The sequence below is a fragment of the Adiantum capillus-veneris genome, chromosome 1, assembly GCF_014529385.1.
Source record: "Adiantum capillus-veneris isolate H3 chromosome 1, ASM1452938v2, whole genome shotgun sequence".
NCBI classification, from domain to species: Eukaryota; Viridiplantae; Streptophyta; class Polypodiopsida; order Polypodiales; family Pteridaceae; genus Adiantum; species Adiantum capillus-veneris.
In genome coordinates, this window is record NC_140931.1 from 162,677,333 (window position 1) to 162,699,458 (window position 22,126).

Genomic DNA, 22,126 nt, shown 5'->3' on the forward strand with positions numbered 1-22,126 from the left:
ATATACTAAGTATAGAGTAGAATTTGGTTAGAGTAATCACTAAATATTTGGTGAATCCACCAAGTTGGCTACCTATAAATGTAGCCATCTCCTTGAATGTCTACTTTGGGAGCTCCAATGCCTTCTCTAACGTACTACTCCTAACTTCTTGAGAGTGCATGATGATCATTGTTTATTTACGTCTCTGAAAGTGATTACCAATCAAAATCATGAGATGAATATGGACCGTTGGATCTCTCGTGCACATTATGGTGTCAAGTAGTCACGTGTTTAAAGCTCTATGAACCTTCACGAGGGGGTCGAGAGCTCGACTCCTCTTGAGTCTCCCTCTTTCCTCTCTCTCTTCCGACAAATATCTTGAGTAATTTGACTGAGCATTCGGACCCGCCAAGGTGTACACGCGCTACGGCCAGCGTGGAGAGGCGTGGCCAAGGAGGCGATGCCATGTAGGATGCCGAGAGCGTGCAGGGCTCTCCTGCACACGGAGTGCACCGGGGCGGCCCTTACGCAACCACATGCTGAGACTTGCAGAGGACCCCCCTGCCCCTTTAATTCGCCATCGCCCTGCGCCCTAGCAAGGGATACTCTGCTTCTTGTTGGTTACTGTCTCGCCTTCCATGACTTGTAATTCGTGACTCTTGCGTACCCCCATCATCACGGTACCTTGTTTCCCTTCATTTCGTTCAAATTGTAGATTCTGATAAGAAATTGCTGTTCAAACATGTTGATCGATCGTTGTCACGTCTTTTTTTAATTATCTGATGTTTCATGCCTGCGGCTTGTTTCCGTTCTCTGCTTCCGTCCTAGAGCTAGCTCTATGTCTGAGTAACCATGCTCCGGCACCTTATCGACACAGCCTTGGTCACCAGATAGTTATGCAGCCTATGCTGAATAAATTGTACATACTGTGTTTAAGACGAGTCATGGATGGGCCTACTGAGCTCAGTACGCTGGTTGTTGATCAGCTCTCTTCTTCTCTTTTATGTCATGCGGGCTACACTTACATCCTTATGCCTTCTGACTGCATGTACGAGGGCATGAAATTGAACTTATAGAAGCGGAAAGATTTTTTCTAGGTGCTATGTTTGTATGTCAGGCTTGAGCAATTCATTCTGGATAAGTTGAACAAGCTGCTACAGCCTGTTATGCTGATGAAGCTATAATTTTGAAGGTGGTGCGGCACATTGGCTCTAATGTGCATTATGTTTGCATGGTATGACAGGTGGCATGGCAACTTGTGCAAGGTCAGAGTTGGACCTGGGAACGGCGCAGTTTGCTTCTTATGGCCACATTGCACACAAGTTGAAGAAGTCAGTGGGCCGGCAGGACCTTGTCGCAGCTTTGCCTTCCAAATGTAAACTACTCTCTGGAAAGCACATGGGCAGTAGCAGGCAGAAGCTAGTTTGTTATTCTCAGGCCAATGTGGTGGAGTTTGGATCAAATGAGACCTCAAAAGGGACAAGCACTGATAGTCTGAAATTGTTTGATGATAACATCAATTTGCTGCCTCTTGTAGAATTCAAGATGTCTGACTTTGAACTATGCACAAATGTCAGTGTGGGACTTGCTGCAAGGGTATGACCAGCTTGTAAGATTGGTTAGGTTTAGCTCACATTTCCCAAGCAATGTTTTGAGTGCCAAACATGTATGTATGTCGACAGGGTGATGAAGTTGTCTATGAGGCCATTGTGCGAAACCCAGACAGGTATGTTGAGAAGTGATTTATGCATTGTGGTAGTTTTTGGTGGCAGTGCAATATGGCTGTAAGGGCAATCCGTTTGCTTTGCAGTCCTTTGAAGGGTTCAAAGGTGGTTCTGCGGCAGCTTGTTGGCTCTAGAGCACAGCGTTGGCGTAAGCATGCAATGCAGGTCAGTTTCCTGTTACTGGAATAATCGTTAAGCAAAGTCAATGTGTGTGTCGTGACTGCCAAAGATGTAATACATTTTATTCAGGTTATCACAAAGTTGGTGAGGAGGGCAGTGATGTATCAGTCATATGCAACCCAAATCTATGGCTACATATTACCACATGGAGTGGACAAGAATGTGCTAACCCTGGTGCACGGGGTAAGTTGTTTGGAGTCTTCATATGATAATCTAGCATCCTGACTAGTACTGGTGCACTAAGAAGGGTTTTTGTAATGTTTACAGTATTATGATGACTATTCACTTCATCACTGGCTGCTTTGTGAAGATTGGCTCCCCACCTTAGAATCTCGCTTAGCTTTGGATGAGGAATGCGCTCGAAGAGTCGGAGATGATAGGACGGGGGGGCCTGCAGTATCACGTCAAGTGAGGCTCATCCAGATTGTCATGAGAGATCTTCTTATAGGGGTCTGTAAACGGAGAATAGACTTTTCAATTCTGGAAACTTTTTTTCGTATGTCTTCAGACCAGACATGTGCTTACTGTGTTATAGTTCTCCTTTTCAGGTTAATTATCTTCACAGCCATGGTTTTGCTCATACTGAGTTACGTCTTCAAAATGTACATATCAGCAAGGCAGATCGCCATATAAAGGTACATGCATTGGTGTCTCAGATATAGAAAGTACGTGGTCTAATGTCCCAGGCTGAATGTCCTGTTTAAATGTTTCTGGTTTTGCTTTGTTTTAGGTAGGTTTACTTGGAAATGCATCTCATTTCGATGCCAGTCCAGACAGTAAGACAGCAAAAACATCCAAAAAACAAATATGTAGGAGACAGGTGATGATTGCGTATGACATGAGGTATGTTATGCTAGTCTTTTGCCTACTTTATGTGGTGAAAGATCAGAAGTGGGGGTCATTGGCCTTTTACTTGCATGTCAATTCAGGTGCGTGGGCATCATGATGGCAAGGATGGTTGTACGAGAGCTAATGAATCCTCCCATCTTTGAGCAATTTAAGTCCTTTTTAAATAAGGTGTGTTACAGATCTTGGCCTTTGGCACCATCTATCCATCCTCAGCCTTTCCATTTGGGCATGTTGTTCTAGACAATGCTTTACATTGTGGATATCAGGGCAACGATCCAGCTGGTTTACGCGAATTTTTGGTGCCAATTCTTAGTCGAAATTCTACAGCAGACAATATAGGCCTACAGGTGTGAGGCATCTGCATGAAAATGAAGCAACGTGGAACACAGTCAATGAGAGGATGTTTTCTTATGATTCAAGCTGATGATGGCAGATACTGGATAGAAATAAGGGAGCTGGATGGAATCTTTTGTCATTGATGCTAGCATCAAAACCTTCAGACCGCATAAGGTACTTGACAACCAGGTTTACCGCCTTCTGAAGTCACTTCAACCATGATTGCCAGCTTTAAAAGCATAGAATTCTCTCTTATTTGTTCTTGCAGCTGCACTGAAGCTCTACGGCACCCATTTCTTTGTGGTCCTAAGTGGAGAGTTGAGTCGTCCATTAATATGACTCGATGGAGTATTGGGTCTGCTGCTGTTCGAATTGTAGAGGAGTATATTTATGGAGCACATCAGGTTTCAATACCTACTTTCTTTGTAGCTTTAGTCTTGCTTTTGTGTAATAACCCAACATTCGGCAGGCTGACATTTGGTTTTATTGAACAGCAAAGTAGGTTAGCCCAACTCATTCATGTTCTGGAGTTGTTGAATCCCAATTCCAATCCAGAGGTATACCATGATAGAAATGTTGTAATTCTTCGAAGTTTCGTATCATTGTGCGCTTGCATATAGTCCTTGGGTGCTGACGGCTTTTAGTGCATAGTTAGTGTGGCATGCGCATTGCACTTTTTATGTTTTGGTCATGCATTGATGTCTGAGTTGTTTGTTTATCGTAAGTCCATCACCTTTAGAGGAGCTGCAATACATTTTTCTGCGCTTTTGGCAGAGCTGGCCAGAGCTACTCGCGGGGAAGTGGAGGCTGCTTTATCATACAGGAAGGCAGATTGGGCTCACCTGGAGGAAGGTAGCATGGCTGCAAAATCGGATCTGTTTTGCAAGTCATTCGTATGATTGAAGAACCTACTGAAAGAAAATGGGATAAATTGTCTGCTGCAGGCTTCTCCAGCAGTTTTGGTTGGCGATGTCTTCTTCAGCTTTAGCTGTTCTGGCGGAGATATGTCCATGGCTTCGAGTGTTTCATTCTCTGTTATGGTCGACAATGGAGACTGGTTGCCAGATAAGAGAGGAACAGAGGGAAAATTTGGAGTAACATCCAACAAGCTGTCTTTACAGAGGGGGGAGAGGAGTTACACTACGGACTTTCAAAGGGAAGTGGATAATGTACAAGAGCCTTCAGCGACTAGGTTGGTGGAAGGGTTTTACAATCAGGTGAGAAACAAAGGCTATGATTATCCTCGAGAAGGGAATTTCTTCCGCGCGGTTTCTCCAGCAGCTCCACCATCTCTACCAGTTGTGAGGTTTGATATAGATGACCTTGAAATGACTATGGAGGTCGATTATCGTGGTCCAGATCCGTCGTATCCTATGAGGTCGCTTGATGAGCTCCGTGTGCAGATCCCACCCGAATCCTTTGATATATCCAAAATTGTGTGTGGGACTTACATTGATGCTCGTCTTCTAGTGCTTCGAGGAGTATCAGGAGCAGCTCTGTTCTTTGTTCGAACAGCTATCAGCTGACAATGTCACTGTATTTGATTGAGTAAATTCTCCGTAGCTTGGCCTTTATAGGACAGCATCTGTGCATAACTCTGCACTAAGAATGTTGATTCTTTCTTGTAAAAAGCAAGCTTACCTAATTCTTTTGGGAGTGGTGAGATGCATGAAGGTGCTTCGACCACACCACACTTTTGGAGCCTCTTCACTCCTGTATGTAGACTCTTGTTGGGTTCCCTTTGTACACTAGAAGAGTTTTGGAAATTCTTTTGAATATACAGTACCACCATGAAGCTTTTGGACAGAGTTTCCTGAATGATTGGTCAGCTGTAGAGGTGTATGTAGTTGTTGGTGGAGCTTTGGTAACTTGCACAGTACGTTTGTTTATATTGCCATCCATACATACATAGAGAGAGATACTGGCAATGTGTTCCTTCAAAGCCAAGCAAAAGGGCACAAAGATGGCATTACTTCTTCAACAAGTATATCGATTGACTGTGGGGAATTATTATTAATGTGATTATGACTTGAAGTGTAAGTTAGAGGATATACAAAATTGTCATCAGATTGCTGGATATATCAATTGAGTGGCCTAACGACATGGATGTTGCATGATGTACTTCTAGTAAGCTAGATAACAGCCCTATTTTCTGTATTGTTTTCTTGCTTTCCTCTTACCCCATGCAAGTACTTGGGTAGTGGTATGAATATAATGTCAGAGAGAGAGGACGCAGCTTATTATGGGGATAATTTGTTAATATCCAAGTCCTGCTCATGCATCAAAATAATCAGCGTGTACTACTTTTCTCAGAAAGGAGCATGATCCCAAAACCCTGCAATGCATATGATGTGGGCATCAAAGAGATGAAATGGCTCTTATCATAGTGACTTTGGGAAGGCACCACGTGCTTAAAGAGCAACGATGGGTTAGCTTTGTACCTATGTAATGATGGATTAATATGCTGGTAATACTTGTCAGCTAAAGAAAGAGCAAATCAAATAGCTGCCAATCTTGTTCCACAATGCGTTAGTGAACCATCAAATTCTTGGGAGGAGTTGACTGATGGATAAAGCTTGTCGATTAGTGCCACATGGCATTCTCTCCATCAGCCTTGTACTTTGTGATCTCCTTGAGTGTGCGCTGTGCTTGGAGCCACCTGTAAAGCTGTTTGCACTCATAATCATACCATCTATTCTGGGGCATGCAAGCCCCTCTTGTAAGAGGGGTATTATCTACACATTGTCTTATGTGTAAGTAGGCCATGTGAGAGAGAGTTGACAGTAGCTCACCACTCCACATTATCTAGTCACTTAAAGCCCACTATATTTTGGCAACCTCTTTAAACTCACTAAAGTTTTGAGGTATCACTAATTCCAAAAGTAAACTTAAATGAATGGTTTTGCAAACAGAATTTTCCCAAAAACAAACTCTTTCCACAATTACTCTTAGGCCAAGTTATTACAAGTGATTTGGTAAATTTGCTGCCTAATATTGGGTCCTAAGCATGGCATGCAATTCAGGAAGATGGAAGAAGAACAAGCATGTCACTTGAGCAAATGTAGGAGTAGCTGGATTTTGTTGCATGTGCACGTAGCTGCAGTAGCCAATTGATGGAGATGAGCACCTTTATGGTTATCTGACGTCATTTGTGCACTTGAAAGGTCTTGCCTCTCAAGTTCATGCAATTTTGAGCGTCGATGTTGATGCTAGACTTACATGTCTAAATCGACGCTAAATCAAGTTCATGCAATTTTAAGTCTAGCGTCAATTTAGACATGTAAGTCAATTGTGTCAATTTAAGACTATGAGGTTGATGCCGATTTGATGTGAATGTTTATAATGGTGTCCATTTATGGCATGTCTATTGTCTTGTCATATCAGTTTATGCCATGCGTTTACCGCCGCTATGAGCCAATTTGCTCTAGAGTGCTGTTGTAGAGTTAGAATTGTCTTAGGTGACTGATGAAACTTTGTGTCAATGAGCATATATGTGATTCACTAGTGCCAATTTTTTTTCCAGTTTTTGCTTTATTGCTACAATTTTATGGCAATGAGAACTTCACGTTTATTTTGATGCAAAAGTGAGGTGACATCAAGTGATGCATGAATATTTGGTTGCAATCAGTTTATGGTTGCCATCCTGTGTGAGGTGGATAAGGTTGTTAAAGTTGCCCTTATTGCAGCTTCGTCATAGGACATGTGTAGATGGGATTATGAGTCCGTAAGCCAAGTTGGCTTGACATTGTTAGGAGTCGGATTAAATTCAGTTTTTGTATAGATAGTTGATATGATGTCTACTCACTTTATTTGACTAATGTGATTTGAATTTTATGCCAAAATATTACGAGAACTCTACTAAAATCTTAACAGACCTTTGCCATAGTTTTCTACTTGGTTTATGAGTCTCTCTATATCACAGTTGTTGGTTGACATAGTGTCCATTTAATGACAAAACCATGTCGGATTTTTGCCATAGTTTCTTTCCACCATTTTGACTATTGGTTTTATGCATCTTTTCTAGTAGTTTTTGGACGAAATATTGTATATCTACTAGTGCAAAACTCTACCAATTTTTTTTGAGTTTGCTAGTCTCCTGCTTGAATATAACAGTTGTAGATAAAGAGGTTCATAATATATGTAACTTCTATGGTAGCACTTTTTCTTTGTGCAAAGAAGAAATTTTATCCAAAAGAAGTAGTCGAATTCATTGTTTGATTTAGCATTTGGGCCTACTATCATGCCTGATGAAAATTGGCTTGAGTAAAATACATTGGAATAGTCTACCATTAGATTACACCTTGCAAAATTGGTTTACTCTATGTGATTAATGAAAAGACTACCGAGTCTTAATGGGCAAAGTTGTGTAGCACATATGAGGAGGAAACTATTACGAATTAGGTTTACCTTGTGAATGAAAGAAGGAAGCATTGTTGCTTCTCACATGGATGACCAACACATTTTCAGTCGGTTATAGGCTCCCACGTAAAATTTTGCATGAATAAATGAAAGCTATATGTTTGTTATGATCATTATCTTCTCTGGATCCATATGTTACCGCTATCAATCTCTATAACAAGTAGAGGTGAGGTGACCGTATAAGTATACACAAAATAGCATGGATACAAGCAACATAAACGACGAATTTGCATACTAGGAACCTCATATGCACACCCAATCCAACACAATACCAATTGAATAGAGATAAAGAGAGGCATGCGCACTCGTGAGATTGTGAGTGCTACTTGTGAAGAATAGACAAGAGGTAGAACAAAGAGGAGTAGATCGATATCATAAAGGGAAAAAGGCTATTCCCATCCGCATGGGTCCCTCAATGACTTTATATGAGCATATTTATCGGTTCATGAAGTGGTACAAGAATAGAGAGAGTGTGTTTATAAATAGAGTTTCTTATCTGTGAGCAATTGTGAGATTTGGAAAGAATTTAACGAGTTACATTGCTTTCCACCCATCCCATACAATAAATATGCCATAAAATAAATACCATTACATACCCCTCCGTTAAGGTAACTACCCTCAGGTGTTATGTTATGATCCTACAAGTTATAGCTAAAAAAAGAGAAGTTAAATAAAATATTTAAAATATGATTTCACAAAAAATTGAAAACTTAAAGAGTCATTACTTATGGCTTGAGCCACCCACATATTGCATATGTTAGTGTCCCATACCACTAGAGTATGCTATATATGTGATATCATGATATCCTTGGTCATTTACACCATCTTATGACCAAGATCCATCAATACCATCTCCAAATCCACAAACAATGTCATAATCATCTCATCATCAGAAATCAAGTCCAAATTCATATCAATATAATCCAAATTGATTCCATCATTCAGGGTTAACAAAGCTACATTGATAACAATGGTGGTCAGCCATTGCAGTATACTTTTGTAATTGATATTGCCTAAGCCTATGCATTGGAACCAATTGGGCGTGCTGCCTAATCCGATAAATCTACACTAGTATTGTCTAAACTGGCAAATCTACATTGTAAAGTTGGTGTTGCATAAATCGACAAATCAACACAAGGATGAAATCTGTATATTGTTGAAATAGAGGAGTTTGCGTACATATGACCAATGAAATATCAAAGGCATAAGCTCCAATATGTTTGCTTCCAAGAGATTCACAAAATCTAAATGTCTACTTAAAATCTTACTATGTTAGTATCATTGTTCTAGATTCCCTTAGCTTATTTGCTTAGCCTTATATGAGAAGAGTATAACCTGATAAGCAATTATGATCGATATTATTCTATAAGAGTTCAATATGAATCAATATCTTAAGAGATGATTCACACCATTGCTCTTAATAAGATCCCAACCACATGGAAACTCTAATAGACCTAAAGAGATCTTAACTTCCATTAATCAAAATCTACCATTTAGCAATCCAACTATTCACAAGAATGAAGTTTACTATCATATGGATTTGCTTAATTTGTAAGGTAAATTTTCTATTGATATAGCTTTAGAATTTGAGTGGGCGAGTAAAAGAAGACTCACGTCAAAATTGTATATTGCTGCAAATGGATCTAACTCATACATATAGTTTTACCAAATTATGAGGTGTGCTAGGATCCCCACATAGATTGATAGCTTTTTGTCTTTCTAATTATGGTGTCTAGTTCTCCAAATTTCCATTTTTCATCTTTATCTCTGCAAAGAACACAACTTGACAAGAGAGTCCTTAAAATAAACATATACGTCAAAGATGGTATACAAAAGTCACTAATGAACAAGACCATTAATTCTCATATAGACGCATGAATAAATTGATTCAGTAAACAATATATCTTGAAGATGTAGCAAAATACAATAAAAGTGGGATAATGTAAGTAAACCAAGGTTCATTCCATAATGATTATCAACAACAATTGGAAACTAACAACTAGATCATACAATTGTAGGCACTAATGATAAGAGTGGTTCTACAATGCTAATTAAAAAAACAAAGATCATCTTATTTGAAAAAAGGCCTTGCAAATAAAAACAACAAGAAAAATGGTTGTACAAGCAATTAATTTAGCTCAAATAATCACAATATCTTCAAAATCTTTAGTTCACATAGGATCTAAATGTATTAAGATTTACATCTAGATAGCTAGCAAGCATAACCACCACTAACAGATTTGAGTGAACTTTTTATAAAACATAAACACTTGTTTGCTAGTATGGAAAGTGCCCATATACACCATTTTGTATTCATAAGTTAAAATGATTGTAAAACATGCTGCAAAAGGTTAGGTTAATAATCCATTGAGCTACACATTATAAAACTCCAATGCATAGAGAATGAAATGTGTGCGTTGGGAGAGATTATAAGGGACATTATCGGGATGTGTATTAATGATCTCTTGGACAAACACAATTATGTTCCTCGTCCTTTAAACTTTAGGCATCTGTGTGTGTTGGTGCAAATGCTCCACGCAAACATGACCTTTTGAAGAGGTCATTGAAAGCAAGTTTGTTCCAAACTATATGGAGACATTGCTCGCACAAATTGGATTACTGTTTTTTTAAATTTTAAAATTCAAAATTTTGGATAAAATCTAAGCTTGTCTTCTAGAACATTGACATAATTTGACAATTCTTACTATATGTATTAGCAACTCCTTCAAATTTTCACCGGGACAAGAAAGGTCCCCATATTGGCATTTCCCAAAGTTTTCTTAATGATAATCACCACAAGGATACCTTTCACCTTTAAAGTAGTGGAAGGGATGTGCATCCTTGACCACTATTTTTTATTCCTCTATATCTTTTTGTGTATACTAGGTAGTAGCATGGCGTACCTGCTCTTTTTCTGGCAATGTATATGTCTATACTTGGTGGTGTATTGATGATTTTGCAAGCTATGCCCAATTTCTTAGGCGATGTATATGTCTATTCTTGGTGGTGTATTGATGATTTTGCAAGCTATGCCCAATTTCTTACAGTGCAGAAAACACAAGACCTTCTTTGAATCAAGGGGAATATTTTTTTGAGACAACCCTTTAGTGTAAATACCAAAGATGCTTCATATATTGACCTTAAAATCAAGAATTTTGAGAGGGAGGGGGCAGGGGGGGGGGGGGGGGGGGGGGGGGGGGGGGGGTGTTTTGTGTTCACATAAAAGAAGCCTTTAGCGTATATTCTAAGGGTGAAAATTGGAAATTTTTTAATGGTCTCTTTGAAGGAAACCTGCTAAATTTGAAGGATTTCACGATAAAAATTGATAGGAATCCTAAAATTCTCACTAAAAAACCAACATCTTTCCCTCTCTCCTTTGGTTCCTAAAACGTTTTTGGTGATCTTGGTGGGGGCAAGGGTTGTCGATTTTAAGGTACATGGATCAAGATGAAATTGCACATAAGGCCATAGATGCCATACATAAAAGACATGGTCGACCTCTTTAGCCAACTCGAAATAAAGTATCATGTTCTAAATTTGGCAATACATCCAAACCTTTCGGGCCAGTGTTCGAGAGAACCATTTTGAAAAGCAAAAATGAAACTTGAGTGGAGGAGGAAAAGGAAAGAAAATCCGACCTAGAGTTTAAGAATAGTAAAAAAGCACCTCATTTATTTAAAATGTCTTTCCTCTTGAAAAAAAAATCATAAGAAGGAAGTTTTTATGGTTGCAAACATCGTTTTTCCTCACAAATAAAGCCTTCATAAAGTAATTATGTTATTATTCAAGGCAACTATAAGACTTGACATGCATGCCGCATAATGCTTCACTATGGTCAAAATCTTCATTGTTTTTTGCCCTTCATTGTTGAGGGTCAATATATGTAGAACAATTTGGTGCCAAGTTGAATTACGCTTGCCCCAGCACTTTGTTTATTCTACCAAATGATGCAAAGAATTTTTCAGCAAGATAGGGCATACACGGGAGTATTCTTCGATGATATTAAAGTCTACTCTTAGTTCTTAGAAGAACATAAGAAGCATCACATTGTGATCTATCAAGTGTTGCGAGATAGCAAGCTCTACATTGAGCTTCAAAAGAGCGAGTTCTTCTTAGAAGTAATTATATATTTAGGTCATGTTATCTCAAAGGATGGCATCCGTGTGGATCCTCAAAAGCTTGAGGTAATACACACATACCTAATACAAGTAATCCACATGAACATATAAGTAGTATATGCCTATGAGTGTGAGACCCATCCTTCGGATAAACAGAGAGAGAGAGAGAGAGAGAGAGAGAGAGAGAGAGAGAGAGAGAGAGAGAGAGAGTTTAAAAAGCAGAAGCTGCTTTTTTTGGATTTCCATGTGCTAGACACATAAAGCTCCATTATTTTTTGGACGTTCGCCATCCTTTAATATATAGTAAGATACTCCTACTTTAGGAGATTCATTGACAAGCTCTCTTTCATAGTTGGTTGGTCCACTCGATGACTTAGCCTAGAAGCACATTAAGTACCAATGGAATACTAAGGAGAAAGAGGCTTTCTCTATGCTCAAAGAAGAACTCACATCTCAACTGTTAGGGTTCAGGCTAACTAGCCAAACACCCATCACACTGACTGTACTAATTTTATCTATTATTTTGATCATATAGAACATTAAGGCATAGTGAGGCATTCAAATTCTCACTAAGAGCTCCACCCACATCGTGCTTGTGTCTGCTCTTCTTTACCCACGCACTCTGCACGCATCGTGCACTCTTCAATTGATATCAGAGTGGGAGTGAAGGTCTTGCATCATTGCAATGTCGCTACAGAGATTGCAACGAAGCTGCAAAATTTTCAGCATTGTTTTGCAACAAAAATTTTATTGAGTAAAAGGTCAATTTTTAGCTTGGTTCTTGTGATATTCACCAGAAACATCGTGGTCTACAACTTTCCAGTCAAAATTTTTTCAAAATTTTGTAGATTTTGCGATACATTTGTTCGACTACATGTAGGTCAAGGGTAGACAACTACAGATTTTTTACATATTTTTTTTGACGTGTAAAAACAGTCGATTTAATGCCCATTTCTACCATTTTTGATCGTTTCTTTGGGATCTACAACTTTACAAAAGGAAGTTTTTGGAAATTTAGAACTATTTGCTGACCGACCGTAGGGTATTTTGAAAGTTGCATATAGATATGCAGACCATGTATGCACATTGTGGTGATTTAGAGTGCTTTTGGAGATGATTTGCAACATCCTCAGAGCTCGAATTGAGCTTGGTTTCTCTCTTGTTTTGTGCATGTATGGTTTTCTCTCTAGACACAACAGATCTACGAGCATCTTTGGCAATGACATCCATTACAGTTCCAGTGGGAGTTTCAGTGCATATGATGTATGTCTGACTAGCATTTGAGAGTGCTTGTGCTCTGCTGAGAGTGTTTTACTTCCTGCAGGGAGCTGGTTTTGTGCTTTTGCTTGTATACTAAGTGGTGCTTGTTTGAGTGCATGTCTTGCAGCTTTGCAATGATAGCCTTTCACGGTTTGGATGTACATTTTGCGGATACTACCATTGTACGTCATTGTGGAACTGAGTTTGGCTTGTTTTGGAAATTTCAACCAGTTTTGAGCTTCGATTTGAAAGAGTCCTTTCTGAGACTACGGCTAATCGTGTCTACATAACCTTTTCTGAGGGTCGTTGCGTGAGGGTTTTTTTTAAGCTAAATAATGGGGGTCAGGTTACCTAGTGTGAGGTGGATTAGGTTGTTGGAGATCCCCATTTGTGGACTTCCATAGGATATGTATATATGGGTATAGGTACTATGATGCCAAGTTGGCAGTCATCCTCGACAGTTTCTTTGAGCAGTATATACTAGTTTATGCCTAGAGAGCACTCTTGATACTTTATGCATTGATTTTGTCTTGATTTAGCTTGAGATTTTGATCTTTGTACTGTTGGAATTAGGGTTGCAGAGAAACGCACGCAGCTTGGAGAAGACGAAGGAAGCTCAAGGCACACAATAGAGAGTGTGTTTCTTAGTGTGCAATGGAAAGATAGATAGCCCTAGAGTGATGGGCGTATATACAATGCACAGGGGAAAACCTCCTAAAGAGGGAAAAAATGCCCCGGCGGTCCTAGTGTGTTCACACACATCACTACCACATGTATATGGTAACAAATCCCCCCTGGAGTGATGCGGTGAACGAGAGCTGGCACATGAGTAAAGGGAAGTGCCATGCCCTGAGGACAGGATCAGTCCACAAAGGGGAGTAAGCCCAAAGCTTTGCGAAAAGCTTCAAGCTTCTCACGAGACAATGCCTTTGTGAAAAGATCTTCAAGGTTGTCATGTGTTGGCACATAAGCCAAGCTGATATCTCCTGCTGAGAGCCTCTCCCTGGCATAGTGGTAATGCACCTCAATGTGCTTTGTGCGAGCATGAAAAACTGGGTTCCTCGCAACTGCCAATGCGCTCTGACTGTCAGTGTAGATAGTGTTGGCAGGGTCCTGTCCAACACCCAAATCAGCCATAAGGCGTCTGAGCCATACACACTCAACCGTAGTTGTGAAGACTGCCCTGTACTCAGCCTCACAACTCGCAGTGGCCACAGTAGGTTGCTTCTTGCTCAACCATGATATACATGAACTTCCAAGCATGAAACAAAAACCTGATGTGGACACTCGCGTGTCAAAACAACCAGCCAATCTGAGTCCGAAAAAGCATGTAAGTCTGGCGGCAATGATCCCCCCTTGGGATAAAACAAGCCAAGATGTAAAGTGCCACTAAGGTAGCGAAAAATCCTCTTGACAGCTTGCCAATGCTTAGACCCTGGGCTATGCATAAATCTGCTGACCTGTGAGACTGCAAACTGAATATCTGGCCTCGTGTTGCATACATAAATGAGGCAGCCAACAGCAATTTGGTAAAGAGTGACATCAGCAAGATCTCCAGCATCATGTAGACTCAACTTCAAACCTGTTTCCATGGGAGTGGCAATAGGTTTGCAATCCTCAAGTCCAAACTTACATAGCAATGTCTCTATGTAACTTTTCTGACACAAGGCAATACCACCATCACACTGCTTAAACTGTATACCCAAGTAATGATGCAACAGCCCCAAATCTTTCATCTTGAAAGTAGCATTCAAATCAGCCTTAAATTCAGCAATATGTCTCTCATTTGGTCCAATGATCAGCAAATCATCGACATAAAGAACCACAATGAGAAGTACATCACCCTCACGCTTTACATACAATGTGCTTTCTGTTGGACTGTTATGAAAGCCTTGTTTGACCAAATGAGTGTCAGCTTTCTCATACCAAGCACGAGGAGATTGCTTCAACCCATACAAAGCCTTGTTACATTTGCACACTTTTTCCTCTTGTCCTTTTATGACAAAACCGCGAGGCTGCGTTACATAAACTTCCTCAAATATGTCACCATTCAAGAAAGCAGTAACAATGTCTGATTCATGTACATCCCAACCAAAATGAGCTGCCAATGCACATAGAAAACGTACAGTAGTCATACGACAAGTGGGAGCAAAAGTCTCTTCATAATCTATGCCTTTTTGCTGTGCATAACCCTTTGCAACAAGTCGAGCCTTATGGCGATCGATCTCGCCATCCGGTTTGCGTTTCAACTTGTAAACCCACTTCGTACCAATGGCCTTTTTGCCAGGAGGCAAATCACATAAAGTCCATGTGTCATTTTCTATAAGTGCATCATATTCTGATTGCATGGCAGCCATCCAATTTTCTGAATTCTGTGCTTCATCAAAAGTCAGAGGCTCCTCAACATCATGTAAACTAGACACAGCCAAAGCATAACAATCTGATGCATAAGATGCATGGCGAGAGCCTGAACGAGTACGACTAGACAAAGGTGCATCCAATTTACTGTCACGCAAAGTGTGCACCAACCATTTTGGCATACCTCTAGCCTGTTCATTTTCAGCCCTTTCCTCATCAAGTACATCATGTACATCTGCATTAGTAATAGGCTGATCTAAAACATTTTCAAAAACCCCCATAGGCTGTACATTTGCCTCATTGGAACTTACATTCGTATTTCCACCACTGAAAAGAGGCAACAAAGTGTCATAAATGTCCTATGAGCTTACATTACTGTCTCTAGTACATGACAGCAAGGGCTGAACAGAATCTTCCACAAACACTACATCCCGAGAAACCAGAATACGTTTTGTTTGCGGATGATACAACCTGTAACCTTTGCTTTCAGCACTATAACCAACAAAAATACATTTGACAGCCTTATCATCCAATTTTCTGCGCTGCACTTGTGGCACCAAAGCATATGCCAAACAGCCAAAAACACGCATGTGCTCAATAGAAGGCTTTCTATCATGCCATGCTTCATATGGAGTAATAGACTGCAAAGCTTTCGTAGGACACCTGTTAAGTACATAAGTGGCACACATGATGGCCTTAAGCCAAAAAGAATGCGGTAAAGCTTGACTTTTGACCATACATCGTGCCATTTCCGTCAGTGACCTGTTTTTCCTCTCAGCAACACCATTTTGCTGAGGCGTATAAGGCACTGTACATTGGTGTTTTATCCCACGACTAGCCAGAAATGCATTAAATTCATGAGACATATACTCCCCCCCTCGATCGGAACGGAGGGTGCCCATAGTACATTTCGAGACATTTTCAGCCATAGCCAGAAATTGTTTGAAGCACATAAAAACTTCGGACTTCGCTTTAAGTGGAAATACCCATGCATGCCTGGAGTAATCATCAATGAAAGTCACGAAGTACAGGTAATTGCCCAAGGACGGAGTTTGCATGGGCCCACAAACATCACTATGCACAAGCTGCAACCTGCATGTGGCCCGAACTGAACCATCCTTTGGAAATTTAGAACACTGCATCTTACCCAAAATACAGCCTTCACAAACATGTTTGACAGGTGCTTCAAGAGGTGGCAAAGAAGCAACCATATCAGATTTCTGCAAACGCAGCAAACTGGCAAAATTCAGATGACCAAAACGTGCCTGCCAAAGTTTTGCATCTGAAATAGCCCTTGAATCTGCAACAGCATTTGCAAAATTTTGTCCACACTTGTCATACAAAGTGAGCTTATACAGCCCACGGCACAAAAGCCCAGATGCAACAATTTCATCACCAAAACTGAGATCATGAACTGTACATCTGTCATCCACAAATTTGACTACAAGTCCAAGTCTAGCAAGTGCGGATACAGACAAGAGATTCTTCTTGATCCCAGGTACATAAAGTGCATCAACAAGTGTGAAGGAACTACCATTAGCAGCAGTGAGCACAATCTTTCCAACTCCCTGAACTGGATAAGAGGCGTTGTTGGCACAAGTGACTGAATTCCCATGAGGGACAGACTCGAGAGAGGTAAACAATTCACGATGTGAGGTAATGTGCTTTGTAGCACCACTGACGAAATACCACACATGTGAATCTGCAGCAACTGAAAAGCATGCATCATGGACAACAGGATTGTAAGTGCACTCTGCGCTAAAATCCCATTCTGCATCAACATCAGCAACACAGTCTCCTTTCACAGAAGACTCAACAATGGCTGCATTTGTAGTGGAACCAGCATTTACAGTGGAACCACCCTCTTTCTTCTTAGCCTCTTTGGCCTTCAACTTAGGACACGACTTGATCAAGTGATCATTGGCTTTACAATAATGGCAACGCATCTTCTTTTTGCCCTTATCACTAGAATTTCCAGACGAATTGCTGCCAGCAGAAGCATTAGGAGCATAATTTTTGCCACTCGCAGCAGAACCATAAGAAGTGGCTGCATTGCTGTTACCACCCTTTCTTTGAGAAGCAATAAAAGCCTGTTCAACTGCACGCTGTCTAGTCCTGTTTTTTCTGGACAGTGACTCTTGCAACAGCAATGTGCATAATGCATCAAACTTGACGACTTCAGGATTTCCTTGGGTCATCAGTCTCCAAGTACTAGCAAATGTCTGGTAGGAATCTGGTAAGGCATCAAGAACCATCTGCACAAGGGAAATGTCTGAAATGACTTCACCTGCAGAAATAAGCTGCTCATTGATATCCTTGACACTAGCAAGGAAAGTGTCCATATCATCCTCCTCATGCATAATCTTCGACTCCAACTCTTTACGCAGCAAAGCAATTTTAGCCTCATTGCGGCTTGCATAAAGACCTGCTAAAATATCCCAAGCCTGTTTTGCAGATTTTGCAGAACGGATGTGAGGAACAATGGTGCGCTTCACAGACAACGCAATCAATGCATGAGCCTGCGCATCCTTAACATCCCAACGAGCTTGTTCTGCCGTAGGCAAAACAACTCTAACAGCTGCAATCCTTGCAGCAAGACCTGCAACATCCTCAACATCGCCTACATCCTCAGAACCAAGACGTACATCAATGCCCTGCACACAATAGAGAGTGTGTTTCTTAGTGTGCAATGGAAAGATAGATAGCCCTAGAGTGATGGGCGTATATACAATGCACGGGGGAAAAAACCTCCTAAAGAGGGAAAAATGCCCCGGCGGTCCTAGTGTGTTCACACACATCACTACCACATGTATATGGTAACATGTACAGAGGAGACTCTGCCATATTTTTCCCGCAAGTCCTCTAGTTTGCTTACCGAACTTTTTTGCATTTACATTGGAGTGATTTTGTTGAGTTTTACTTTGAATTTTTCATCTCTGAACAGAGAGGACTCTGCCAAAATTTCCACGAAAATTTTGCCGTAAATTTCTAGTCTCATTCTCTTGCATTTGCTCTTGTTAGTCATGGTTGGAACTTCTGAGAAAGAAGAGTATTATATCAAGAAGTTTGATGCACAAACTTCACGATGTGAAGCAACATATGCTTGATGTCTTGGTCAATAAGGGCCTTGCAATGCCATTGAAAGAGTGTAAAGAGGGTGTTTACACTAATGATGAGTGGAAGGAGCATGATGCTCGTGCTATGGCGACCATTTGTCTACACCTTGGCGAGTCCATTTTCTTTACAACCAGAGACAAAACTACTGCAAAGGAATTATGGGAGACATTATGCTCATCTTGGGATGGTAAGAGTGCCTCGAACAAAGTTTTTCTCATGTAGAAGCTTATGCGTTTGAACATGAAAGAAGGTAGCACTGTCAATTCCCACTTAAATGAGTTCAATAGCTTGTTTACGCAATTGATTTCTTAAATGGATGATTTTTTATGATGAAATGGAAGTCATTTTCTTGCTATGCTCTTTGCTTGCATCATGAGATATCCTTAACACTACCATTAATAACTCTACTCCTCAAACCAAGCTTATTTTAGTGATGTTACTAGTGCTTCAGTGCTCACGGAAGAGATTTGATGTCAAATCTCTTGACACTAGTGGGCATGGTGATGCTTATATGGCTATTGGAAGTATCCAGAAAAACCATCAATGGCAAAGCGGTCGTAGTCGCAATCACGATCATTCTCAGGATCATTAGAATATCCATAGCAAGAGTCGTGGAGGTGACATGAGGAACATTGAATGCTACCATTGTCACAACAAAGGATACATGAAGAAAGATTGTCATTTGTTGCAAAAAGAGAAGGGTAAAGCCGGCGTTGTAAGTCTTGCATCTCCTAAAAACAGTCTGAAGATAGAGGATCTCCCTTATTACTCCTTACTATTCTATATGATCAAAATAATAGATAAAATTAATACCATAAGTGTGATGGGTGTTCGGCCAGCTGTCTTGAACCCTAAAACTCTCCCACTTGAAGGCCATCGTAGGCCAAGTGGCCTATGTATGTACATATGTACAACTGTGAAGCATCCAAGTGGCTTCACCCTACACCCATCATCTCCATGCAGCAATGAGCAAACCTCTCGAAGGGTAGGCACTTCGTGAGAGCATCTGCAGGGTTGTCATCCATATGAACCTTGACTAGCTCAATGCTCTTGCTAGCCAATATATCATGTATCATATGATAACGGACTTCTATGTGTTTTGACTTGGAGTCAAACATGGGGTTCTTTGCTAAAGCAATCCCACTCCATCACAATGCAGCACTTGAGCCTGAGTAATGCCAAGATTTCGCACTAGGCGAGCTAACTAGAGAGCTTCCTTGCTAGCATAAAAAACTGCCACATACTTTGCCTCTATGGTGGAAGATGACGTGCAATTTTGCAGACATGATCGCGATGACACAACTGCTCCAACAAGTAGGAAAACATAGCTAGATGTGGATCTTTGACTATCCACACAACCCACAAAATCCGCATCCGTGTAACCCACAATGGATGCATCACTATTCCCAAAGCATAAGCACTTGTCTGACGTACCTTTCAAATATCTCAAATGTGCTTCACTGCTTCCCAATGCTTTCTGCTATGATTTTTCATAAATTTGCTAACCATTCCCACTGCAAAAGCAACGTTTGATCTTGTGGCTACCATGGCATACATAAGACTACCAAAACTGCTCAAGAATATGGCATCTTGGTCATTTTTGCTTTCTCACTTGGGAGCATCATTCTTGCTAAGTTTTTCATATGTTTGCATCGGGGTACTCAATGTCGTCTTCTCCCCCTGCATATTAAAACGTTGCAAGACCTCGTGGATATTTGATTTACGTTTCCTGTGACAATTCTAGTATTCCACATTTTCTATCCCTCTTGATACACATACCAAGAAAGTGGCTCGCATCTCCCAAATCCTTCATAGCAAACATCGTGCTAAGTGACTTCTTCAAAATGGCAGTCTCATCTTTAGACATCTCAGCAATAAGCATATCATCAACATAGAGCATGAGGATGATGAGTGAAGCATCGTTCACCTTCCTAGTGTACAAGCAATGATCTTCCCTTACATGACCTTGGGACTGCATGTACTTGTCGAACTTCATGTACCACTACCTTGAGCTCTGCTTTAGTCCATACAATGCCTTACACAATCTACACACTAGTTCTACCCTAGTTGGCTTCTCCGGTTTGACTTCAAAACCCTCTGGCTATTTCGTGTAGACATCCTCATCAAGATCCCTGTGAAGGAAAGCCGTCTTCACGTCCATTTGGACAAGTTCCAAGTCTTCAATGGCTACTAGTCCAGGCACAAGATGCAACGTAGTCATCTTGACTACTGGAGACAAAATCTCATCTAAGTCCATGAAACCCTTAGCAACCAATCTAGCCTTATACTTAGGCTCGGAATCTTCTGCCTTGTACTCTTTCTTATACACCCATTTGCAAGGCAAGGCTTGTTTTCCCTCTGGTAAATCTATCAATTTCCAAGTTTCATTTGCCATAATTGAGCTATACTTAGATTGCATTGCCTACTCCCACTTCACACTATCTTCCATTCCACACGCAGATCTCCTTATTGCCTGATTGTTGGGCTCTACTCTCTTAGGAGCCTCATTAGCTGTCTCTGGAGCACTGCTAGTGGTGGGTACATCTCTAGTAGACTGAGCTCTTTGTGTAATTGGACTTGAGGCTACATCCTAGAAGTTTACTTTGCAATATTCAACCTCTTTCACAAGCTATCTATGCTTCTTTGATCATTAAAAATCACTCATAAGCTACGAGGAACTCTTCAAGATTCCTAGTGCCAGAGACGATGGCCCATCTCTCCATTTGCACCATAGCCAATGAAGATGCATTTGTTTGACTTGGGGTCTAGCTTTTGTCTAAGCTCTTAGGCACATGTGAGAATACCTCACACCCAAACACACATAATCTATCATAATTGGGCTTCTTGCCTATCCATATTTCCTGCAAAATCTTGTAGTTCAATAGTTTACTAGGCAATCTATTGATTATATGCACTGTTGTCATAACAACCTCTCCTCAAAAATCTTGAGGTAAACTTGCCATAGATAGCAGGAAGTGAATCTCTCCTAAATAGTTCAATTCATGCGCTCAGCAACTCCATTCTAAGCACGTGTGTATGGTGTAGTAAGTTGTCTTCTAATGCCTCATTTTCTATAGAAGTCCTTAGACTCACTGGAGATGTACTCTCCCCCTTTGACAATGAGCAAAGCGTTCAACTTCAACTAGTTCTGGACCATAGCTAGGAACTTATGGAAGACACTAAAGACTTTGTCTTTCCTCTTCAAGAGGTAGATCCTCATTTGCCATAGAAGTCCTCACTAGAGATGTACTCTCCCCCTTTGACTGTGAGGAAAGCCTTCAACTTCTTGCCTAACTAGTTCTTGACCATAGCTAGGAACTTCTGGAAGACACCAAAGACTTCGCATGTCCTCTTCAAGAGGTAGATCCTTACCTTTCAAGTAGAGTCAGCTACTATGAATGTTAGGAAATATAATCCCCCCCCCCCCCCTCCTAGAGACTTATGCTGCAAAGGTCCACATAAATCACTATGGACCAAATTTAGAGGATTTCCTAATTTTCTATCCAATGGCAATGAGGTAAGCCTAACCTGTTTCTTGTATATGAAATGCCTGCACAAACTAAAATCTATTTAACACAAGGATATAGCCAAAACGTTGTAATTGCTTCATTCCCTTCTGACTCATATGACCAAGCCGGCTATGCCACAACTCAATAGAAGGCGGCTCGACTACATAGATAGAATTCTCTTTCACAAAAGAGACCTACAAGCAATATAATGAGCGAGACTTTTGGCCTTTGAGCATGACCAAGCTACCTTTTCTTATTATCCAGGAACCATTGCCAA

The 22,126-nt window shown here is 40.6% G+C and overlaps 1 protein-coding gene across 1 annotated transcript; it reads left to right on the top strand.

The window, feature by feature from the left end:
• Positions 1 to 389: 389 nt before the first annotated feature.
• Positions 390 to 4,876, top strand: ORG1 (OBP3-responsive protein 1). Its single transcript, XM_086522710.1, has 15 exons — positions 390 to 659; positions 1,223 to 1,575; positions 1,662 to 1,705; positions 1,790 to 1,868; positions 1,953 to 2,066; positions 2,151 to 2,333; positions 2,432 to 2,518; positions 2,614 to 2,726; positions 2,813 to 2,900; positions 2,999 to 3,079; positions 3,166 to 3,242; positions 3,337 to 3,472; positions 3,563 to 3,625; positions 3,843 to 3,920; positions 4,013 to 4,876. Exons 2-15 carry the CDS (start codon positions 1,228 to 1,230, stop codon positions 4,592 to 4,594), a joined length of 2,073 nt encoding a protein of 690 aa, XP_086378836.1. The 5' UTR covers positions 390 to 659; positions 1,223 to 1,227; the 3' UTR covers positions 4,595 to 4,876.
• The last annotated feature ends 17,250 nt before the right edge of the window (positions 4,877 to 22,126 follow it).